We start from the raw sequence: 26,490 nt of genomic DNA on the forward strand, positions 1-26,490 counted from the left end.
TTCTGATGTCAGATAAAGCAAAAGTTAAACTAGATCTTATTTAAAAAGATAAGGAAGGAAAGCATATCTTGATAAAGGGCACCATAAACAGTGAATTTGTAAAGATACTAAATGTAAGTGCACCAACTGGTAGAGCAACCAAATTCCTAGAGAAGATTTTAAGCCAGTTACAGGAAGAAATAGCAAAACTGTACTAGTGGGAGACTTCAACCTTATTTTCTCAGAATCAGACTAATCTAACCACAAATAAACAACAAAGAAACTAAGAAGGTTAATAGAATTCTAGAAAACCTATATATATGATAGACCTCTGGAGAAAACTGAATAGGGACAGAAAGGAATATACCTTTTTCTCAGCAATACATAGTACCTCCACAAAAACTGACCATAAAACCATAAAAGCCCCATAATCAAATGCAGAAAGGCAGAAATAGTAAATACTTCCGTTTTAGACCACAATGCAATAAAAATTATATTCAATAAAGGAGCAGGGAAAGATAGACTAAAAACCAATCAGAAATTAAATAATCTAATTCTAAAAATGAGTGGGTCAAAAACAAATCACAGAAACAATCCATAATTTCATCTAAGAATGAAAATAATGAGACAACATACCAAAATCTATGGGATGCAGCCAAAAAAGTTCTTAGGGGAAATTTTGTATCTCTAAATGGCTACATAAATAGAATAGAGAAAGAAGACATCAATGAATTGGGCATGCAACTACAAAAGCTAAAAAAAGAATGAATTAAAACCCCCTCATTAAATAACAAATTAGAAATTCTGAAACTCAAAGAAGAGATTAATAAAATTGAAACTAAGAAAACTTGAACTAATAAATAAAACTAAAAGTTGGTTTTATGAAAGAAAAAAGCCAACAAAATAAACCTTTGCTTAATTTGATTAGAAAAAGGAAAGAAAAAAGCTAAATGACCAGCATCAAAAATGAAAAGGATGAACTTATTATAAATGACAAAGAAATTAAAGCAATAATTAGGACCTATTTTTCCCAGCTGCATGGCAGCAAGTCTGACAGTCACAGAAATGGATGAATATTTACAAAAATATAAAATGCCCAGATTAACAGAAGAGAAAATAAATTCCTTAAATAGTCCCATTTTAGAAAAAAATTGAGAAAACTATTAATGAACTCCCCAAGAAAAAATCTCCAGGGCCAGATGGGTTCACAAGTGAATTCTACCAAACATATAAAAAACAATTAATTCCAATATTATGTAAACTATCTGGAAAAATAGGTAAAGAAGGAGTACTGTCAAATTCCTGCTCTGACACAAATATGGTACTGATACCTAAACCAGGAAGAACCAAAATATAGGAAGAAAATTACAGACCAATTTCCCTAGTGAATATTGATGCAAAAATTTAAAAAATATATATTAGCAAAGAGATTACAGCAATTTATTAGCAGGATAATATACTATGACCAAGTAGGATTTATACCAGAATTGCAGAGCTGGTTCAATATCAGGAAAAATGTTACCATAATGAACCAGATTATAGAAATCATATGATAATCTCAATACATTCAGAAAAAGCTTTTGACAAAATACCACATCTATTCCTATTAAAAACACCAGAGAGCATAGGAATAAAGGGAGATTTCCTTAAAATAATAAGCAGTATGGAGAAACGCTGGATGCATTCCCAATAAGATCAGAGGTGAAACAAGGATGCCCATTTTACTACCATTTTACTTTACTATTATTCAACATTTTACTAGAAATGTTGACATTAGCAATAAGAAAAGAAAAAGAAATTAAAAGATTAAAATAAGCAATGAGGAAATAAAACTATCACTTTTTACCGATGATATGACGATAAACTTAGAGAATCCTAGAAAATCATCCAAAAATCTATTGGAAACAAATAACAGCTTTAGCAAAGTTGTAGGATATAAAATAAACCCATAGCATTTCTATATTTTAGTGACAAAGCCCATCAGGAAGAGATAGAAAAAGAATTTCCATTTAAAATTTCTGTACACAAAATAAAATACTTGGGTGGCTATCTGCCAAGACACACCCAAGAATTATATGAACATAATTATAAAACACTTCTTACACAAATAAAGTCATTTCCAAACAATTGGAAAAATATCAGTTGCTCTGCCTAAATTTGGTCTACTTGTTCAGTGCCATACCAGTCCAAGCTGCCAAAGCATTATTTTATAGAACTGAAAAAAAAATAACAAAATTCATCTGGAAGAACAAAAGGTCAAGAATGTCAAGGGAATTAATGGAAAAAAAAATACAAAGGATGATGGCTTAGCAGTACCAAACCTAAAATTATATTATAAAGCAGTAGTACATCAAAACCATTTGATACAGGCTAAGAAATATAATGGTGGATCAGTAGAATATAAACACAATACACTAATCAAGGCCTATAGCAATCTAATATTTTATAAACTCCCAAATTCCAGCTTCTGGAATAAAAACTCAGTATTTGACAAACATTGCTGGGAAAATTGGAAAATAATATGTCAGAAAATCGGTATAGACATACATCTCACACCCCATACCACAATATGGTCAAAATGGATACATGATTTGGGCATAAAGGATAATACCATAAACAAATTAGGAGAACACAGGATGATTTACCTATCAGATCTCTGGAGAAGGAAGGAATTTATGACTAAAGAAGAACTAAAGAACATTATGAAAGGCAAAATGAACAACTTTGATTACATTAAACTAAAAAGATTTTGCACAAACAAAACCAACAGAGAAACAAGATTAACAAGGGGAAAAAATCTTTATAGCCAGTATTCTGATAAAAGTCTCATTTCTAAAATATAAAAAGAACTGTGTCAGATTTATAAGAATACAAGTCATTGCCAAGTTGATAAATGGTCAAAGCATATGACCAGACAATTTTCAGATGACAAAATTAAAGCCATCTGTAGTTATATGAAAAAATACTCTAAAGCATTCTTAATTAGAAATGCAAATTAAAACATCTCTGAGGTACCATCTCTCATACTTCTCAGTTTGGCTAATAAGACAGGAAAAAAGAATATAAATGTTGGAGGGGATGTAGGAAAGCTGGGACACTAATGCATTGTTGGCAGAGTTGTGAAATGATCCAACCATTCTGGGGAGCAATCTGCAACTATGCGTAAAGGGCATTAAAAGTGTGCATACCTTTTGACCCAGCAGTGCCAATACTGGGTCTGTATCCCAAGGAAATCATAAAGGAAGGAAAAGGACCCACATGTGCAAAAATGCGCAACTCTTTTTGTGGTAGCAAAGAATTGGAAAAGGAGTAGATGCCCATCAAGTGGGGAATGGCTGAATAAGTTGTGGTATATGAAGATAATGAAATATTATTGTTCTATAAAAAATGAATAACAAACCAATTATAGAAAAGGCCTGGAAAGATTTACATGAACTGATGCTGAGCGAAATGAGCAGAACCAGGAATATATTGTACATAATAACAGAAAGATGTGCAATGATCAACTTTGAAAGACTTGATTCTTCTCAGCAGTTCAGTGATCCAAAGCAATCCCAATAGTCTTTGGACAGAAAATGCCATCTACATCCAGAAAAAAGAATTAAGGAGATTGAATGTAAATCAACATAAGCTATGTTCACTTTTTTTTTTTTTTTAAATCCCATGGTTTTTCCCTTTTGTTCTGATTTTTCTCTCCCAGTATGATTCATAAAGCAATGTGTATTAAAATTAAATAAATTTACTAGAAAAAAAAGGAATTGGAATGCTATGCTATTTTTTCTACATATATATTAACTATTGATATCACTTCCCTGTCTATGGTTGCTTTGAACCAGACATAGTTTCCCCACTTAGTCCTTTTAATTTAGACTACTTTTGCTTTTGCTTTATCTGAGATCATGGTGGCTACTCCTGCATTTTTACTTCAGCTGAGATATGTTAGTTTTCTGCTCCAACTCCCTATTTTAACTCTGTCATTTTCCCTTTGTTTCAAGAAGCTTCTTGAAAAATAAATAAATAAATAAAGCCATCTACTTCTGGGGGAAAAACCAAGACTATATCACATATTATTGGTTGGTAGCACAAAGATCTTTCTAGCTAAATTGAGAGAGCATCACCAGAAAAGAAAGGTTTTTGACAAATATAACTCATAAAAACTGAAAGGGATATGATCAAAATGTATGGAAGATATATAGCCTCACCAAGAAAATTTTATATCTTTGAAATATTGAGGAAAATTAGTTTTTAATAGTCTTTTTCTCAACTGAATATATTTTTTATGAAATAGTCAAGAGTGTTACACTTATCTATGGTCTGTGTGTTACAAATTAGTAGTTAAAACAAAGTTAGTGAATTAATGACTTTTTGGCTCTAATTTATATGACTGACATACATTAGAGAAAATGAGTTTGTTATTCTTTTGAGGAGCTTTCCTCTAGGATAACTCTTTGCCCATGTTAACTCTGGCTATTCATCACAATTCCAAATCTTAACTCTTTCTATTATGGTTCTCTTCCACAGCTCCACACCCCTTAAGTATTGAAAGAACTATGTTGACAGTTGAGAGAGAAACAAGTGAACCTGTTTCTAAAATAATTCACCTTGCTAATTGTAATTCATAAATAACAATGCCAAATTAATCTTAGATCCAATTGGTTACCACTACTAGTGTTTAGTCCTCTAGTGTGTTCAAGATTCAACTCTGTCTTATTTACAAAGTTTGTCCATGTAGGAATTGGTAATGGCATCAAAGAAAACAAAAATGGAACAAACCTGAAATTTGGCCAGATATACACAGAGGTGGTCTGTGAAAGTATTTTTTTTTAAGGCAATAAGGGATTGAGTCTCAACATCACTGAAAGGAGAGGTTACCATATGTTTGAGAGAGAAATCATTGTTCATGACATTACTTTTTTTATAAAGATAAAATCATCTATAAATAGCCATATGCCTGCTTTCCCTATTATATTTCCTGCTTAATTTTTTATTAGTTTTTTATTTTTCCAAATACATGCAAAGATAGTTTTCATCATTCACTTTTGCAAAACCTTATATTCCAGATTTTTCTCCCTCCCTGTGTTCTCCCCAGACAACAAATAATCCACGATAGTAATCCACTATGTAACATGTACAATTCTTATAAACATATTTCCATATCCATTATGCTGCACAAGAAAAATCAGATCAAAGGGGGAGAATGGAAAAAAACAAAGCAAACATACAAACTACTACCAAAAGGAGATGAAAATACTATGCTTTGATCCACATTGTCTTCCTAATTCTATCTGGATGCAGTTGGCTCTATCAGAAATCTATTAGAATTGCCTTGAATTATTGTTGAAAAAAGCCAAGTCCATCATGGTTGTTCATCACATCTTGTTGCTGTGTATAATATATTCTTTTGGTTATCCTCATTTTACTTACCATAAGTTCATGTAAATCTCTCCAGGCTTTTTGAAATTAGCCTGACATTTTTAAAGAGTAATCCATGGAACTCAAATTTTTTTTAGTGAATAATTAAAAATTGTTTTTGCATATATTTGGGAGAAAAATATTAAATTTTTAAAAAAATAATTCATTCAGACCATAGAAAAGAACAGTACAGTAAATATAAGATCCCATTATAATGACAAAATAATAGAATGGTATAAAATGCCACATTAAAGGCTCTCTTCCCAACAAATTATCTCCATGAATATTTTAAATCATATAAAATTCTTTAGAAAATTCAACAAAAGAGAGAACATTGATTACTAATAGCAAATGAGGCATAAAATGTGTAAGCATGCTCATCAAAGATATCAAAGGATGTTTAGTATAAAATCCAATAAAACATTACCTACAAATTATGAGACATTCTAAGATGTTTCTGTTTATAGACAGCATTGTGTTAATTGCATCAAACCCCAAAACACTATAGAAGTTGCTAAATAAAATCCATAATCCCTCTCAAGAGTTTGGCCTAACAAACTACACAGGAAAAACAGGTAAATGAAAAATTCCTATTGTTTAGACCCCTAGTTGGTTTGTATTTGGATGGACAGTTCTTAGGCTTTGTCTACTTTGTATGAATATCTTGTGCAGGTACTGGATATGGTCCTAAATTTAAATAGCACCAGTAAATTAGTTTTAAAAATTGAATAGGGGAAAAGAATTAGGATAGATTACTTTGGAAGAATTGCATACTTTTATCAACCTGAATCCTCTTTTTGAAATAAAAACCCAGTTTTAAAATCTCACTGTTCTTCCAGTTTTGTGATATGTTTGCAAGTCATGAAATTCTACTATCTCTGATGGTTAAAAGTAACAGGTTACCCAGAGGATAATGAGGAAAGCCATACTGAACATTTTATACCTGCAACATAATGCCAACAAGAAATGTTACCGAAGAAGTGGCATAGAAGATATGAAAGCTATATGACTAGAAAAGGCAGAGTCTCCCATAGAGTGAGATAGAAGCATAAATGATGGACAACTTGTCTCTTCCATTAATAGCTGCATCATATCAAGAAATAAACCTATCCCCTCCCCAATACTGATAAAATGCCAGATGGATTGCAATTTGCTTTCTGAAAAATAAAAGAAATCCAACTTCAGTGCATTTATGAAGGATATGACAATTACTGATATGATATTAATATGAGCTTTGTAACTAGAAAGATTTTCCTTTTTTTTTTTTTTATAGAAAGGCTATCTAAAATCTGGGCATATTGGTGAAGCTATTTCATTTGTGTGTAGGGAGAATAGTTGTTTTCTACTTTCTCCCCAGCTAGAGTTAGAATAGCCTGCAATAGCTGGCTATGTATGCTGATATAGTATACATAGTATACTCATTACATTTACATAGTATATGCATAGTATGCTGATGATGTCCTGCTCTGTATCTGTGCTCCATCTGACCTAGCCAGAAGAGTTGCCCTACTTTCCAGCTGCCCTACCAAAGAATGAACAAATTGATCAGGAGTCAATTAGATAAAATAGGAGTGACTGGCAAGTGAGAAGAAGCAATTAAAGGACATAGGGAGGAAGCCTTTCTGCTTCCACAGTTGAGAAAGTATATCCACCCCTTTGCCCCTTAGGTCCACACTCTGAGACTAATGTGATCTCCAGAATTCTCAAGTAGGATAGGTATATAAGAATGTTCTTTATCTTTTTTTTTCCTTCTAAGGTCATGATCTCATTTTCCTGATCAGTACTATTATAGAAATTCATACCCTTAGGAACACCTTGCCTGAATTATTGTAAAAGATGTGCTTTGAAGAACTTCGATAGTTAGAAACTTCATTTGATACATAAAGTGAATAAAACCTCACAGCCTTAGGAGGAGCTACACACATATAAATAAATATTTGCCAGAGCTCTAAAGAAAAGATCTCTCTGGATCTTTTGTCAAGCACTAGATTATGTGCATATAGCACTTTAAGTCACATGAACTATAATCCTTAATATTAGTAGCTCACTTACTCACAATTCATATTGAAGTTTCTCAATTTGAAGAAAATTCCTACAAAACCTTCAAAGAGATTTCTCTATCAAAGCTACCCCTCAAACATATTTCAAAGAGAAACATTAGTTTTCTCTCCCTACTAGCTTTGGCCCCTAGCAACACTCTTAGAGACAGCCAGCAATTTCAAAGCCAAAAGAGGAGTTAATTTTACTGTTCGCCAGTTAAACAAGACAAGCCTGTTAATCCAGTGGCTTCTCTGGCACAATAGTGCCCATAAACCCTTCAATAAGGGAGAAGAATGTCTACCCCAAGCATGTGAAGATTTCCCCCAATGGAATGAGCAGATGAGAACAATTTGTCCCAGTGACCATGAAGGCTACTAATTGAAGTAGACGTTGTAAAGCTTGGACAGATGTCAGAGATGCTAAAATCATCCATTGCATTCTGGATTATCCTTAGTCAACTTGACTTTTGTCTTGTCTCTGGACTTCAATGATTCTGGAAAAGAGACTGAGGTTGATGACTTTGTGCAGTTCTGCCTTACTTAAATCCAATTCATGCAAGCGTGATTCAAGATAATACCCATAATATCATTGTTCCTCTTCAAAAACAAAGGATCAATAATAACAACAACAATCTCTAGACTGATGTTCCCTTTCTGTTGTTATTCTCATTTAAAAATGTCCCTCAGCTTTTGCACAGTGTAAAAGTTCATTTACTTTGATTATGAAATATTCTCAATAAATACTAATTTTTTAAGTGCTTTTTTCTGGACTTCCTGTCCAGATGCCGCAGAACAGGTGCTCATCTACATCTATAGTTTTGCTCATTGGGAGCTCCTTTTACCAGTTTTTGACACCCCACCAAAAAAAAAAAAAAAAAAAAAGGCCTTTTAAAATAGCCTATGATAATTGCTGATATCAAAAAGGAAAAGGAGTGAACATTAATGGTATTGGGACTTGAAATATTTCCTGTACCTCCTCCCTCCTTTTATAGAACATGTCAGTTTATTAAACTGTATATTACTTGTATCCATGATATTTTACAGTCATTTGCTTTGTATTCTTCACAGCAGCTTCTTAGAAGATGTATAATTCTTCCTGTCTAGGGTTATCTTGAAGAAGGGTCAGGACCTTCTAAGTGCATTTCTTGCTTCTGCCTTAACTTTTGCTTGGACTTACATAGTTGCCTGAAATGACTAATCATAGGCCATATTGTAGATTCAGTTTTTTGGCTGCCACATGTTCATGATGCCCTTTATCATTAGGTTTTACCAAATTTGTTTTGCCAAATGGATTTCTCCTAAAAGCAGAGCACCTACACACTTTCATTTTAGCAAACCAGTCACCATTTCACAAAACTACTTATGTTGATAATAGCATCTTTCTCTATTATGCAAGGTCAACTTTAATAATAATAATCATATAATTATTAAACATTACCTATTTTTATATGCTTAATTTTGTAAGCATTTATCAAATGCTTGTCTTCAGTACTAGAGATACACAAGATAAAAATGAAAGTGTCTCCATGAAATTACCTTCTACTGAATGAATATAATATATATATTTATATATATATATAAAAGAAAATACAAAGATTATATAAAATAAACATATTGTCCTGTTGTATTCAGTAGTAGTAGTAGTCATTTGTGTAGCATTTAAAAAGATGCATAAAGTGCTTTCCTCACCATAGCTCTAAGAGATGGTATTATTCTTCCTGTTTCACAGGTGAGAAACTAGGGCCCAGAAAAATTCTAGGTGCAGAAATGTCATGACTGAGATTTGAGCCTAAGTCTTTCTTTAATTTTTCTAATGTTCTTTCCCTCATTTCATGCTTTCTGAAAACTTTGCAATCAAGAATGACTCTCTCTCTCATCTTAACTTCCTCGTTTCTCCTTATCTAATAATCTGATATTCCTATCAATTTTCCTTCAAAATACCTCTTACATCTCTCTTAGTTTTTGTTTTTCCATTTTTGCAGTTATCACTTTGACCCTCATCCCTTCACCCTCGACTTGGTAAAATGGTCTTCTTCCCCCTCCCTCCCAATTTTTCCAATCCCTTCTTCCTCATTGCCCCGCATCCACTTGTCAATAAGTTAACGATACTTATCAGTTCTGCTTCCATGACATTTCATATCCTTTTCTCTCCACCATGTAGCATTGGTCAATCCCTCATCACCTCTCTCTTATACTATAACAATAATTGGTTCCTTTTCCCAGACTTTTCGACAGCTGAATGGAATGATGAATAGAGAGATAGGCTTAGAATCAAGAAGACCTGAGTTTGAATTCTGCCTCAGATTCTTACTAACAGTCTGACTCTGTCACTCAAACTTTCTGTGCCTCAATTTCTTCTTCTGTTTAAAAAAACAAAAAACAGAAGAGGTTGACTAAACTCAGGGGCCTCAAAGGTCTCTTCTAACTCTAAGCCTTTGATCCACTGATCTCTCGTTACTGTTTCTTTCACATCTGCCAAAATGATTTTCCTAAGATATAAATTGACCAAAATTCCTCTATAACAAAAAAATCTTCATTGGTTCCTTGTGGACTCAACGATAAAACAAAATTCTGAACCTGGCATTTTTGGTCCACTTCTTCTTCAGGAACTCTACATTCCAACCAGAATGTCTTGAAACCACCTTTACCTGAAGTCTGGTGCTCTAATCTTGTCATTAAATCCTTATTAAAGTTCACTAGGGCTAAGAGAAGCTTTTCCTATAGAATAGAAGTTTCTTGAGGACAAGGATTTTCATCTTTGTATTCCCAGGACCTATTCTGGTACCTTGAAAACAAATTAGTCACTTAATACATAGTTTTAGTTGAATTTTTCCATTTATGAACTTCATAACACATAAGAAATAGCGATTTAGTAATTGTAAAAACACAATTTTGATGCCACAGTGTATCTTTCAGGGCTGTACTGTAAATGACCTGTATCCAGTGCATACTTGTCTAGCATTGTATTTTATTTATCTGATGAAATCCAAGATTGGTGATTTTTCGCTGGAGTGGTTGTAGCCCTTCTGTGTTCTGGTTCTACACTTGTTTGAAACCAAAAGTGAAATTGCAAGAATATTGCATTTTCCTATCACACAAGTTTCAGCTCTCCTTGCAGTGTCATCATTCTTTATAATAAGCTTTGAGATTTTCTTGGAAGTTTCCTTTTTCTTTTGCACTATTATTGAAATAAATATTTCAATTAATGTACTGCTATGTATACTTAGTTACCAAACTGCATTTTTTGCTGTCCCCTGATGTCATCACCTATCTTCATACCTTTGTCCATGCTATTCACCATACTTGGAATGGCTGCATTTCCTTTCACCAAGGCTTCAACTAGAAAACTCATAGCAAATTTATTTGGGTTGATGATGGGTAAAATAAGACAACATGGCCATGTTGGATGCTGATGAGATGACTCATTTTAGCTCATATATAATCAATGACACTCAACTGCAAGGAAAAAGCAGAAAGGGAAGGAGAGTGATAAATAGGAGATAAGAAGTAAGAGAAAAGAAGTCCCCAGTAAGGCAGGACCCTAAGGTATAATATTGTACCACATAGAACTGAAGAGAGAATAATAAACCTTCCATATACCAATGCTTTAGGACAAAGCCCTGGTTGTCCTACTCCTTATATTAGTATGTTCTCCATCTCTGCCTCTTATATTCCCTGACTTCATTCATTGGTTGGTTCAGAGGCCTTTTCTGGTATCCCCAGTTAGGCTTTCTCACTTCACAAAATACCTTGTGATTACTTTTCTATATAATATATTTCATTCTACTCCCCATCTATACCTACCCCCCATCTCTCCATCAGCTACTGGAGTTTCAGGGTCTATTTTATTTTTGTCCTTTTAAGGATTGGTTGAATTCAAGTTAATTCTTTCTTAAATTTGTCTCTAGAAGCTGTTATGATATAATATTTTGCTTCTGTTACTTCAAAACTAGACTAGGATCATTATGTATTAATATTAAGCACAAGAAACTTTAAGAAATAGGCATCCCCTTAGGGCCAGAGAATTCTTTTTCAACCTTTGTATTAATTCTCAACCCAACCCTTTTCTTAGGTTTTTTGATTTGTGTATTATGTTTCTTACTATATGCTTAAGCAGTTAAACTTTATTTGTGCCTGAAAACATTAAGTTCATCTGCATTTTCAGTGATGTATTTTACTGCCAGCCTGCAGCATGTTGAGTCTGAGTTTGTAGTCACTGATAAGATATGTAACATGGAGGTGGGTATGTAGCTAAGCTTGGTATCTGAATTCATGTGCCTTTTCCCAGCTTGAGTAAAGAAAGGTACAAGAGAGTGAAAATCCTGAACTAAAAAATGCATAGTTTATATGTCTGGCTCTGAAAAACAAAACAGATTTCGGAGGCACAATTAACTCCTATTTTCTTAGCTGCTGGGAAAGAAAAAGCTCACAGTTCCTACTGCCTCTTCTAATACCTAGGATAAAGAAGGAGACTTTGTGAGAGGCTCTTGACCATAAGGAGCTCTGGGTTTTTCTCTTCTCCAGTTATATTCCTGATCTTGTTGTTATTCCAAAAGTTTCTTCTGCCATATGCCTTTGCCCCCTCACCACTCTGGGACTCAAGTATCATTCCTTTGTCTTACCAACTATTAGGGGGAAAAATGCTTTGTCTGCACTTCCTAACAGTCCAGAAAGGCTTGTTCTCTTCCTAGTTATTCAAATTAGGACAGAGGCAGGGCAGCACTGTAACTAGTCACACTTGCATAATGCTGGGTGGCGTTACAAAGTCCTTTCCTTCACCACATCCTTCTCATCCTTTCTGGGATAGATAGTGGAAAGACAAGTATTATCCTCATATCAAAGATGAGAAACTGAGGATCAAAGAGATTAAGAGGTCAGAGCGTGGATTTGAACCCAGTCACCTGGTTGCAAGAAACTGTACCATACTGCTGAGCCATTCTCTTAACAGAACTTCTATTTTTAGCTCTTGATATTATTGGAATTTAATGTAACTACAGCTATTTAAAAGTTTTTTGAGTTCTAAGTTCTACTATGGTTATTACTTTGCTATTTAAAGTACCATGATAATTTCCAAAAAAGAAATTGTATTGGAGATTTCTGCAATAGGAATATAGTTTTCTAAGATCTTTGCTGCAATGCAATCCAGATTTATTTCTTATAGGCAGAATGGGTTGCCTCTTTAGATATTACTGTTACATCTCTTCTTTCTTCTGTCCTTACTTATTCTTGCCCATTCAATTATATATTTAACACTTAGCCCTTGTTTCCTGTCAACTTTTTTTCTTTTTGCCAAAAAACCATATAAAGCAAAAAGGACTATGCCATGCCTGGTGGATAGCCAGAGGCCAGGTTTTAACTTCTATCCCAAGTTTGTTCCCTCCATATTTTATGTGGCATAAGCTAAAATGTTTCATAATCATCGGTGCCATTTTTCTTGTGAGGAAACTCCTCACATTCACAGGAAATGAGCATTAACTCTATAGATTTAGAAAGTATCTGCCTAAAAGAAGAGAGATGAATCCATGGAAACAGATGAGATCATTGATATAGTGGAGAGAGAAAAAGCAGAAACAAAACAGCCTTAAAGAGGAAAAGGAGGATTGAGATACTTCCTTTTTTTAGGGAATGGGACATGAGTGATTAGTAAACAGAGACAACTGAAAAGATATGGGCAGACAGAGGAACCAAGATAAATCCATCACAAAAACTTTGGGGATGGTGAATATCAAGAAGGAAGGAGTAATCAGCAGTATTAAATTCTATATAAATGTCAAGAAGGATGAATGAATATTAAGAAAAGTCTATTGGATTTGAGAATTATTCAATCTTGAAGAAAGCAATTGTTAATTAGTAAGATTGAAAACTTGATTTCAAGAGAATGAAAAGAGTTATAAAAGAGGAATTGGAGGCAAGGAATGATGTGGCTTTTTCAAGAAATTTGGGTAAGAAGATTATAGGAGAATTTGAGGAAATGATAGGCTCAGGGTAAGGGTTTTGGTTTGTTTTAAGAGTAGGAGAGATGCATATTTATAGGCATCAAGGAAGGAACCATTAGATAGGAAGACATTGAAAATTCGAGGGAGAGGGGGGCAAACCGCAGGAGGAGAAAAGAAGGGATGGGATCGGAGGCACTGGAAGAGGGTTTGACTTTGGCAGGGCAAAGAACCACCTCTTCATCAGATCATATAAATGTAATCACATCTTTTATGATTCTTGTCCATTTTTCTTCATAAATCTTCCATAGAGGCCTTCTATGCATAATTATTGGGACAGCACTTAGTACTTGAGCTTTTATTATTATTTGCTACTAGCCAGCTTCCATTTTTGATTATATTTGAAATATATCAAATATTTTAGTGTTGATTGTTGGAATGGGGCAGCTAAGTGGCACAGTGGATAACAGCACCAACCCTGAAGTCAGGAGCTGAATTCACATCTGGCCTCAGACACTTAACACTTCCTGGATGTGTGACCCTGGACAAGTCACTTAATCCCAACTGTCTCAGCCAAAAAAAAAAAAAAAATTGTGAAATACCCTGTGTAGTAGTAGATGAATCAGTAAAATGTAGGGTCAGTTCTCACCTCTTAAACTTTATGTTGTCTGACCTTGGACAACATATTTATCCTCAGTGTCCCAGGCAACTCTTGCCAATTGGCATTCTTTGTGGACTAGAGAGGAGGGGTTTCCTCATTAGGAGTTTCATATTTTAATGAAGTCACAGGTCTGGATCCAAAAAGAAAATTCCTTTTACCTTTAATTGCATGTAGGTCATTGTTAAGAGAAGGCTTCAACCTACTTAGACCCACTATGTCCGATTTAGACCTTTTATTGCTCCTTAGATCACTTGCAGTTATGATTCATTGGAGATTATAGTATTGCAAGAATCCCAATTGGGAGAACATCCGTTTTTAAAACATGTGTTTTTGTGTCAGGGACTATCTCGAGATTGTTAAAAGTAATGTACAGTTTCCCAAATGCAATTCAGCTTGCTCATTTCCTCCCATTCAATTCTGGGTCCAGCTCATTTTCAAAACTGACAGCTTATGGTTGAAGCTATTGCAGTTGTACAGTTAGTTCCCATCTTATTTCCTCCTCTCATTTGATTTTGATTTTGACCATTGCTCTAACTAGTCAATGATCTGCCTGCAAAAAGCTGATTTTTTTTTTCCCAATACATATATATATATATATATATATATATATATATATTTTATTTAATAGCCTTTTATTTACAGGATATATACATGGGTAACTTTACAGCATTAACAATTGCCAAACCTCTTGTTCCAATTTTTCACCTCTTACCCCCCCCCCCCCTAAATGGCAGGATGACCAGTAGATGTTAAATATATTAAAATATAACTTAGATACACAATAAGTATACATGACCAAAACATTATTTTGCTGTACAAAAAGAATCAGACTCTGAATTATTGTACAATTAGCTTGTGAAGGAAATCAAAAATGCAGGTGTGCATAAATATAGGGATTGGGAATTCAATGTAATGGTTTTTAGTCATCTCCCAGAGTTCTTTTTCTGGGTATAGCTAGTTCAGTTCATTACTGCTCCATTAGAAATGATTTGGTTGATCTCGTTGCTGAGGATGGCCTGGTCCATCAGAACTGGTCATCATATAGTATTGTTGTTGAAGTATATAATGATCTCCTGGTCCTGCTCATTTCACTCAGCATCAGTTCGTGTAAGTCTCTCCAGGCCTTTCTGAAATCATCCTGTTGGTCATTTCTTACAGAACAGTAATATTCCATAATTTTCATATACCACAATTTATTCAGCCATTCTCCAACTGATGGACATCCATTCAGTTTCCAGTTTCTAGCCACTACAAAAAGGGCTGCCACAAACATTCGTGCACATACAGGTAAAAAGCTGATTTTTATGTGTTGTTCAGTTGTTTTCAATCGTATTCAATTCAAAGGGACCCCATTTTGCTTTTTCTTGGCAGAGTTATTGGAATAGTTTGCCATTTCCTTCTCCAGTTCATTTTAAGGACTGAGGTATACAGAATTAAGAGACTTGTCCAGGATCACACAACTAGTAAGTGTTTGAGGCCAGATTTGAACTTAGGAAGATAAGTTTTCCTGACTAGGCCCAGCACTTTATTCATTGCATCACATAGCTATCCAGTTCTTATATAATACCCATATTAGTAATTTTTTCCCCTTTCTGTTAACTTTTTGTGGTATTAATCAGTGTCTGCTATGTCTAGTGCCATCTGATTGTCTTTCTAAAGAAAACATCATGTAATATAAGTTACTGAGTAATCTTATAGGCCTTGGTTTTTTATGTTTCTTAAATCTAAATGATGTTTTTCATTATCTTTTTCTCCATTCTTTCCTGTGCCTTCCTTAAGAGTTGAAATCATTGAATATCATAATATATGTTTTACTTGGCTTTAAGTAGATTTTTCAAGTTTGTAGACCCAAGAAATATAGTACTATGTTCAAGGATTAGCATACAGATCAGTGTAGTTAGATGCATGGAGGGGAATGGTGTATAAGAAGAATGAAAAAATAGGTGTCTAATGTGATCAGACCTAAGTTTTAGGAAAATCAGCTGAGAGAATGGATTGATATGGGGAAAAACCCAAGACACAAAAAACAATTAGAAGACTCCTGAAATAGTTCAGGTAAAAAGGTTATAAGGACTTGAACTAGAGTGGTGAGTATTGGAGAAGAGAGAAGGGAACATGTATAAGCGCTGTTGCAAAATAGAATCTACAAGGTTGACAATGAATTATATATGTAGGATGAGCAAAAGTGAGTAGTTAAGTATCAGACTGAGGTTGCAAACTTAGATAGTCTGGAGAATGGTGTTGTTAACAATAATAAGAAAATTGGGAAAAGAGGAGGGGTTGAGTTCTATTTCAGAAATGTTGAATTAGAAATGCCTCTAGAATATTCAGTCCAAGATGTCCAGTAGGCAATTAGCAATTTATGTTTGTAGCTCAGGAGATAGAGGAAGGATAGATATATAAATCTGGGAATCATCTTCAAATAGATGGTAATTGAACCCATGGGAGCTGATGAAATCATCAGGTGACAACATATAAAGACAAAGGAAAAGAGGGCTCAGGGTAGAGCCATAGGGGACACTCATAATTAGCAGATAGCTCACATGCATGCACACACACACACACACACACACACACACACAGAAACTGAGAAGAGAGTCACTCAGGTGAGAGAAATGCTTAATATGGGAAGTGTATTGTATGTGCCTAATAAATCTTTCTTGAATTGAATTGAATTAGTAGGTACAGAAATGAGTGAGAAAGGAAGTAAGATCAAAGATATAAAGGAGGTATCTTTAATTTGAAACAGAAACTACTATGTAAAGTGACAGTTGGAGAGAATTTATGTGCTATATTAAAAAAGGCTACAGATCCTCTTCATACTCCTGAGGAATCAGTTTGATATTTCACAAAAGTTAATAATCATTCTCATGTGGTACATACTTGATATTTTGCTTTTTTAAAAAATGCTTCTCTCCTCTGTGTATCCTGTCTCATTAGTTTACGGGCATCATAAATATGAACTCCACCATCAGTGGGAGTAGAAATGGCACTCTTCATTTATAGGCTCTATCTCACTATGATAGTAATCAATGATTTTTGTTATGTATCTATATGAAACATTCTTATATGAATTGGTTTTCATAAAGGCTTATGATTTGTGAATAATCTGTTCCTCTTAGGAAAATGTAAGGTAAATTGAAGTGCCTTGGGAAGAGCAGTATCCTCTAAACCATTGGCAGGAAGGTGGCTCCAGATAAATCACTGGGCCTGAAGTCAGGAAGACCCAAGTTCAAATCTGTCCTTGGATACTTAGTTCAGTAACCTTGGGCAAGTTACTTAACCTATTTGCTTAAATTTATTAAAGAGGAAAATGATAAACCACTCCAATATCTTTGCCAAGAAAATCCCATGAACAGTATGGTCATGGGGTCATTAAGAGTCAAAACATGATTGAATGACTGAATAACAATAATAAAACCACTGCTTCTAATGCCAACTGCCTCTGTCACCATGATCCAGGGGAACTTTATCTTACTCCAGCTTTTCTGGAGATGGGGACCTTTGTCCCCAGCCTTAACAATACTAATCACTGACAGTTTGCTTTGTGGGCTTGCAAGAACTCCCAGGAAGAGTAAAAGCACCCACACATCACCAGCCCTGCTTTCTTGTACAGGGAAGATTCTTATGGAGTAATGACCTGGCAACTTTCAACTCTATACACATTAGTCACAGCTACTGCTCCAGAAAAGAAAATTCTCACCCCATAGTCCTTGGCAACATCAGAAATAGCTTATAATTTTATTAATGAAAATGACCCTAGATACATTATCCTTCTATCTTTTCATCAGACCATAAGGAACACAGGCCTTGTCCTTCTGACCTGGAGCTAAAACCTTATGTCTTGTCATCTTCTTTTAGAATGTGAGTCCTTTGAGAGCAGGGAATGTCTTACTATTTAGCATGATGCTTTGTATATAGTAGTGCTTATTAAATATATTTACTACTAGAAAATTATGCCAGATTCTAGAACCAAACTAATTTTGTTTCATTTTTAAAAATAATTACTATAGATACTGAGAAATTTGGAACAAGGCTTAGCTGAAGATGGAAGCATGAATAACATTACACAAGAAAATAGGCATGGTAAGTATTTATTTTCCTTACATTCTGTCCTCTGGAATGCCTGCTCCATAATTAACAAATTTCTTTTCATCTTCCTTTTTCTTCCTTTCTCACTCCTTCATCTCACACTTCCTTCATCTGGTAAATACTGAGACTTAATTTCCTCCTAATAACACTACTTCTTATCCTTTATCATAATATCTACATTTTCTCTCATAACTCCCAACTAAGTGACTGTGTTAGAGAAGTTGGAATTCTCATTCCTCTTTGCCAATTTCCTCAACCTAACACTCCTCTGAATTCATGCTTCCAAATTTATCATCCATTTTAAGTCCTGAGGCTTTTAACTATTAACCCCTAGCATGTTTTCCTTTCTTTTTCAATGATTTCAGTCCTTGATTTACAGTCTTTTTACCCCCACTTCTGCCCTCACTCTAGAGGATTTCACCATACATACTGAAGCTCCTAACTTCCTTTTTCCTCAGTCTACTCAGTTCCTGTTCACTCTGTCTCAGCTGCGCACACATGGTCATATTGTTATTATTGTTATCATTCACAAGTGTCCCACTTCCAAGTTCACAAATTCTAAAATTCCTTTTATCTGATCATAATATGTTATCATTCCATCTGTCTCTTATGACTTATGACCCCTAACTGTTCCTTGTTCTTACTGTGATTTCCACTCCCTCCTCCCTCTCCAGTCTTTCCCAAACTTGCACTGGCTGCATTCCTCTCCTTTCCCCATCTTAACTTGTGACCTATCCTTTCAGCTGAGGATCTGGTGTCTGCTTCAGTGAAAAAACTGAAGCCTTTGTTGAGAGCTCTCTCTTCCTACCATGTTTCCTCTCTTTACTTGGATACCTCCTCCCAATCTCTTCTTCAAGAAAGCATTAGATGAAAAGGTGGACTGAATACCTGCCAACTCCTCTCCAAAAGATTTTATGCTTTCCCTCTCTGTCTGTCCCTGCCTATCTGTTTGTCTGACTCATCTTCATTGTCTCCCTATTTACCAACTTCTTCCCGCTGCCCACACACATCCCCAAATATATTCCCCATCCTTAAGCCTTCACTTGATCCCACCATGCTTACTACTTATTATCCTGTATTTTCTCCTATTCTCAATCACTTTACTCTGGTTGGTCTTCTCAGTTTGCTCTTAAACTATGCCTTAAGCATAACTCTTAAGGAATCTTAATGTCATTCCTCATTCCTAAAGCTTCGATCTAACCATGTCATCTTTGATTCAGTAAAACCCAGTGATTCCCTATTATTCCAGGATCAAATATGAAATCCTCCATTTGACTTTTAAAGCCCTTCTTAATTTGACCTCTCCTACTTTTTCAGTCTTTTTACATTTTATTGTCTGTCCAACAAGTACTCTGTAATCCAGTGATAATGACCTCCTTGCTGATTTTTGTTCATGACACTGCACTGTCCTCCATTCCTTCTCATCTCTATCTCCTGGATCCCCTGACTTAAGTCTTAGCTAAAATCTCACCTCCTGCAAGAAGCTTTTCCTAATCACCCTTACTACTAAAACCTTCCCTCTGTTGATTATATCTAATTTATCCTTTATTAATTTTGTTTATACATAGTTGTTCACATATTGTGTCCTTTGCTAGACTGTGAGCTCTTCAAGGACCGGGGCTATTTTTGCATTTCTTTGTATGCTTAGCACTTAGCACAGTAGCTGGCATATATTAGGTACTTAATAAATGCTTATTGATTAGCTTTTACTTACTCATCTTTATACCATGCTGCCTTTTATATATATTTTTATTGCTTGCCCAAATATTTCAGAAGTGATCACAAGGCATAGACATGTCATTTTTAAAGAATATTTTTATGTTAATTATCTGAAATGATAGGTTATATATGTGAGAGTTTTTCCCAGATTCATTCCATAATGTTTTATTTTTTTTTATTCAAATTGGCCCCTAAAATCATTTTGTTTGGTATCAGCAAAATGGCTATAATTTAAGAATGAGGAAGTGAAAAATGTACCAAGAAAGGAAAACCTCTCTTTTTAATTTTCAGTTCTCTTCCACCAATATTCTTAATCTGCATATTCTCAGGATACCCAGAAATTTATTTTAATTATTACTAGACTATTTTGAGTCCATTCTTTTATTCAGCAAAAATTCCTTAAGTACTGTAGTGTTGGCCAAAAAGTGAAATGAAGGCCAAAAATTTGGATTCAGTCATGATCCCTACCCTCAGGAGGATATAATATATCCTCAGATAATATTAGGAGAGAAGATAAGGTAGGCTCAATTTGTTATTTTATCCATGAAAAGACATCCCAGTATGGCAACTGGCTCCACCAATGTAAATTAGGCATTTGTCTGTAATTAGAGTCTTAGTTACCTGAGGCAGTAAGAAATGAAATAAATTACTCATGGTCACACAGCCAGCATTTCTTGAAGAAAGAACTTGAATTGAATTCAGGTCTCCTTGGCTCTGAAACTAGTTTTCTGCCCACTGCTCCTGCCTCTGAGTAGAATTTATAGGCAAATACGCTAATATACTTCTAAGCTGTAGTGATTTTTTTTTAACCAGAAATGGGAAATAGGAACTAGCCCTATGATTTCATTGGTTGCAGGGAACTCCTGGGAGAGAAGACTCACTCTCTTAATGCAAGTCAGCACCTTCTCTACAATTTATGAGCTTGACTTAAGCTGAGTTGCCTCGGGTGAGGTTACATGACTTGTCCAAGACATCACAGCTGTGGGTGCAGATGTGAAATCAGACAGAACCTGTCTATCTGGCCTCCCCAATACTACTTTGTTGCTTTTTACTTTTGACTCTTGGGAGTGTGTTCATGTCATAATTCCCAGAACCAGCCCTGTGAGGAGGGCAAATAATATTGAAACCCCCATTTTGCAGATGAAACTAAAACACCCATAGATAAGGTAAGTTATTCTAGGTCTTAGTGTCAGAACCCAACCTTGCTGGCCTTGGACCCTTTTTGAAGTAGAAACTTTTCTAACATAAGCCTTGACCCAAAAGTCTGGAGAAAGCAGCCAGGCAGCTTGGCAAACTGGTTCTCCCTCAGGGAGTCTCAGACTCAGAGAGCCCTATTGCTCTGGTGACTTTTGCTTGGAAATCAGTGTCCTCCAGCCGTGTTGGTCACTTTATTTTTGGAAGTGATTAGCCCTTACCCTGCTAATGGGTATGATAAACAGATGTTCCTAATAATTCACATTTGTTGAATTTACCTTTTTTTGTCCTGTTTTTGAAAAAAGGTAGCACTTGATTGTAGCATTTAGTCTTTTATCTGCATTTAAAGCTGAGCAGTTGCCCCACTGTTTTGCATTGTTGCATCCTTGATTCAGACATTCTTTTTCTAGAACCAGTTGGGGGTTAGTCCCTACATGAGGAGAAATATTTTCTAGCTCATGGTGGAGCCTGACAGCATAGTAAAAATTCTAGGCTAAAACCCAGTGATGTTAACAAGGGGATCTTTTAAATCAGAATTTACAGAACCCAATAATTGATGGTTAGAAAGAACCTCTAATTTATTTGTGCACATTCACAAGCTGCTCTTATTTTCCAGCCTCTGTTCAGCTGTGGAGGTCACGTCTGGGCCGGGTGATGTACTCCATGGCAAACTGTCTGCTAATGATGAAGGTACGTGGGCGGCAGTAACTGCAGAGCTGCCGTATATTCTGGAGTAGGATGTCACAAAGAAAAATGGAGGCGAATCACTGGTGCATTCTGGATCAGGAAAAGCTGCCTGACTAAGCATGAAGGTTTAGCTTAGCAAAGAATTAATTAGACTAAGTAATGCCATATTTAATGGATAGCTAAGTACAATAACATACTTCAAGGCTATATCTAGCTTATTCCTTCTGAAATCAATTTAAATAGAATATAGAATTTGCATTTTTAAATTGAATTTTTCAAACACTGAGCTAAATACTGTAATTAGAACCAATTACTTGTTCCCTCTCATCTTTTCCAAACTGCCCTATGAAAGGTCTCGGGTGTATACTGAGTATGCTAGGAGTGTTTGGGTTTTTTGTTTTGTTTTTTTTTGTTATTGTTTTGATTTAATTTGATGACATTGAGAGACAGGCAGCACCACCATGTCCCAGTATGAGTTGTAACCCACAGCTTTCAACCTCCAGGGAAAAATCTGAAAAATAAAAGGGCCAAACTGAGTGATGCCAAACAGTTTGGTTTTACTGGGCTACTCTCTCCTAAACAATTTTCACCCCAGCTTTTGCAACAGTATTTTTTACTTCTGTGTGTACCGAAAACTGGAACTGCCTATACCTTCTGTTTCTCTCCCAACCTCAGGAATCAGAACGTCCTGATGATCATCTGGTGACACAGCCCACAGGCTGCACAGACCAGAAGCTTAATGCTTCTGTATGAATCAATTAGCAGCAAACACCCAAGAGCAACACTATTAGCACTCTACCTGCTATTATAAGACAGAGATCATAACTTCTTCCCACAGTCTGAGTTTTCAAGCTGCCCAAGGTCATAGCTGAACCTGGTTTTCCATAAGGCAAAGCAGGCAATTTGCCAAGTGAAGAAGCTTGCTCTGGGGCTCTGTTTTTTAACCTTGAAATATCAGTTTCCTGCCCCTAATGAGATATGGTGATCTTGATTGAAGAGCAGCTCTCAAAGGAATAAAGTATAGAAATAAATTGACACCATCAGGAGATTAGCAGTCAATGATAACAGAAAAGACTGCATAGTAAGATAGTATAGAGCATATGATCTAGGCTTTGAAATGTGAAATACAGGGGATATCGCTTCCCCATGATGCTCTCCTCAGTTTTTTTAATCAATCCTTTCTAAAATAGACACACACTTTGAGAGGTATAGACATGTAAATTTACAAAACTACAATTATTTACTAGCACCTTGGGCAAATCTGCTCTCAACCCTGGGCCTCTGTTTTCTCATTTGCAAAAAAAGAGAGATTGACCTAAATCTTTTCTTTGATCCTTTTCCAGATCTAAATCCTACAATCTTAAATACTTCCACAGGCCCTTCTAGCTTCAAAAATTATATGATCTATATATCTAGGACCATCTCTTTTGCATTTAAGTATGTTCTTTTTTTATTAAAAAATCATTAGTTTCTTTTTTTTTATAGATTTAAGTGTTTTTCAGCATCTCTGAAATATTTTCAGTACTGTTTGCTGCTTGTATTTTGCCCTTGTCTTATTCCTACCTTCAATGTAGGTCAGTAGGAATTCCATATGCTAACAACCCCAAGACCTATTTTTTTTTAAAACAAGTTCTATGTGCTTCATCTCTCCTCCAGGCACTATGTTAAGCAAAACCACTTCTTCTGAACTACTTGTCCACATTTCTGGAAGTTTCAGTGTACCCCCCTGGAGTCCTATATAGCTCATTCACTCTGCCCATCCAAAAGGAGGTCATACTCTCTAGCAGCTACCAGAGCAACCAGTGCTGAAATCTCCCACCTGGCTACCTGTGGTAAAACTGATGGAGCACCCCAACCCCCCATGGTCATTTTGTACTTCACCTAGAATGTACCCAGCTTGCCAGAACATTCTTATGCAAAACACCTTTTCAACTAGCAGCTTTGATGTTTCAATATGCTCTAGGTCTAAAATTCCTCCAAGAAAATTGAATTTACCTATTAAACTGGTGGGTTTTCATTTGAATTCTTAAGATACATTAATAGAAAATGGTCAAGTAAAGATTAAAATTTGCTCCCTGTTAAGTTTATCATTTAATAAGAGCAGCAGTTACCAAAATCATTTCTTTGCTCTTATATGTATGTCCCAACTCATTACAGAATAGCACAGTGTGTTTTTAAGAGAAATTTTAAATGGACTAACATCTGATTTTAAGGTTTGAATTACTCTTTTCATTTTCATATGTAAAAGAATATAAAAGAAATTCAAATTTGAGCTGTTTTGAGTTGATGCAATCTGTTGCCATCTAGTGACTAGATGTGTTATTGCAATAAAATATCATGCACATACATTTATGCAAACATACATACTTACATACCTGTAGCTGTATGTATATGTATATATAGTTAGCATTTTAATTGGATTATTTCTATGAACTAATGATGTTAATTAACTACTTCATAAATTTTAATAACATCCCTATTAAAGTGAAATAATCAATAATTTAATTTTTAGGATGAGAAATTCAACATATATATGTTAATAGTTTGCTTTAGCTTTACATTTTGTCATATCCTACTATTAAAATGTTTCTGGGACTGTTTAAAAGATATTAAAATTTTTACCACTCTTAATTTTTTTTTTTAAGTTTCTTCATAGCCTTAGATCTTAAAAAATAGAATTCCCTTCAGATGTACTTAGAATATAGGCATATTAGACATAGGCCAACTTACTTAAATATACTAGACAGCAGCTCAAAATGCCCTTCTGATTTCCTTTACACTCCCCTACATAGCTTGAAATTTCCTGTATTTTCAATGGGAGTGTGTATGACCCCATAAATCACCCACCCAATTGTTTAAATTATGCTGTATCAGTCTTTTCTGTTTCTGAAATGGTTTTAAATCTAGTTTCATGGGCGCCAAACAAATGCCACTGCTAAAGGAAAAAGGGTGAAGATTGAATCAAAATAGATTTTTGTCCCTTTGAGCAAATCATTCATATCCTCCTTCAAATCCAAACCTATATAAATTAATGTGAGAAACTCATTTCAGTCTCTTTCCATGATTTGGTAATGTTTCCTTGACCTCCAATAAGTAATAATAATTGGCTTAAGGAAACTTTAAAATTAATTCTTTTTAATTTGATTTGATTTTCCATATGTCACATTTTGGGGGTGGCTAGATGGCAGAATGGGATAGAGTGCTAGGCCTAGAGGTCCTGAACTAGTCTTTCTGAGTTCAAATTTGACTTCAGATATTTAGTAGTTGTGTAAACCTGAGCAAATCACTTGCCTCAGTTTCCTCATCTGTAAATTGAGCTGGAGAAGGAAATGACAAACATCCTAATATCTCCATCAAGGAAACCTCAAATAGGCTCATGACGATTCAGACAGGGCTGAAAACAACTAAACAACAAAAATGTTACATTTTATTGTACTAGAGTCATAGCTAGAAATCTCTTGCCTTTTAATACAGAAGACAGAGGGAACAGGTAGGGGAGTAATTAGGAGTTATAGAGAGCAATTACTTCTTGGCTTCTCAATAAGTTTTGGGTCCCGCTTTACAACACATTGTGGTCACTGTAACCATCTTATATTTTGTAAGGATTTCTCCTCCTTCATCAAGTCCCTTATACTGTATTGATAGAATTCCAAAAATTTACTACTATACTCTCATTGGTATAATGATGTACTTGGTACAAAATATAGTATAATGGATCTGTTCCTGTGTTGAGAATTTCACTTTTTGAAAATACCTCCTCTTTAGTTCTTAGCTTATTTTAATGTCTTTTCATGTGCAGCAAGTACTTTCCTATGATCTGTTGTGATAGTTTTACCTCTGCCATATAGAACCTGTGGAAATGGGTGTACTTGGTTTCTAGAAAGGCAATGGAAGCTTGAGTTTCACCATGGAATTTAGGTATGATAAAAGTGAAAAATATTAGACCTATTCCCACAACTTCCCCCCAAGCCCTCTTATTCTTACCCCTCATCCCCTACTCCCCACCACTAGATTTTTTTTTTCTTATAGAACTGTTTACTCAAACTAAAATTTTTTGTAGTACCTAAGATTTGGAGTATATATTTAGGTTAAAATGCCTCCCAAAAGTTAGCACATTTTCCCTGCTCATTCGCTTATAAACCAGAGATAAAGGGTGTAAACATCCTTGTTGAAGAGTACTAATTTTTGATTGTATAGAGCCCTATTAAGGTATGGAACTACATATATAGCTACATGTGCCACCCATATCCTAAAGATAGAGGGTAATGTAGTCTATACAATTCATCTACCTGTGTCTGCTGCCTTTCTGTCTCCTCCCCACTAATTAGCTATAACAACAGAAATCCTCTATCTTGTCTACTTAACAGAATTATTGTTGGGAAGGAAGCATTGTTATTATTTTGTAAAATATTTTCTTAGCACCACAAAATCCCAGAAGCTCAGAGGTCATAGAATACTTGGCTGTAACCTTAAATATGAAATTTTGAACAGAAAATCCTCTTTTTACACATATACACCCTTTATCCTAAAAGGGAATGCTGGAGTAGTCTCCAAAATGGCAGTAGGAGCAGCTTGGCTTGTGTGAGGTATGACACTCCCTACACTGACTAAAAACAGACCAGCTGCTGCCTCAGTTATTATGAGGCAATGACAGGTAGTGAGAGGCAATAGGAGCAGGAAGCCAAGGTACACTGTCTGGTTGTACAGCTTATCTGGCCTTGAATAAAATTAGTTTTAATGAGCTGCACTTGAAGTTGGTAGACTGTAAGGAAAA

General features: G+C 35.1%; 1 protein-coding gene across 7 annotated transcripts in view; it reads left to right on the forward strand.

Moving 5' to 3' along the window:
* TRAPPC12 (trafficking protein particle complex 12) overlaps positions 1-26,490 on the forward strand; it is a 143,051-nt gene that overhangs the window by 82,783 nt on the left and 33,778 nt on the right. For all 7 annotated transcript variants that reach the window (XR_004231853.1, XM_031951171.1, XM_023494655.2 and 4 more), the window contains 2 exons: positions 18,038-18,110; positions 21,646-21,719. Coding sequence is in view for 6 of the 7 variants with exons in the window: in XM_031951171.1 (XP_031807031.1) it covers positions 18,038-18,110; positions 21,646-21,719 (147 nt within the window). In the remaining variant the exon portion in view is untranslated. The remainder of the gene's footprint in view (positions 1-18,037; positions 18,111-21,645; positions 21,720-26,490) is intronic.

This window comes from Sarcophilus harrisii, chromosome 2, assembly GCF_902635505.1.
Source record: "Sarcophilus harrisii chromosome 2, mSarHar1.11, whole genome shotgun sequence".
Taxonomy (NCBI): domain Eukaryota; kingdom Metazoa; phylum Chordata; class Mammalia; order Dasyuromorphia; family Dasyuridae; genus Sarcophilus; species Sarcophilus harrisii.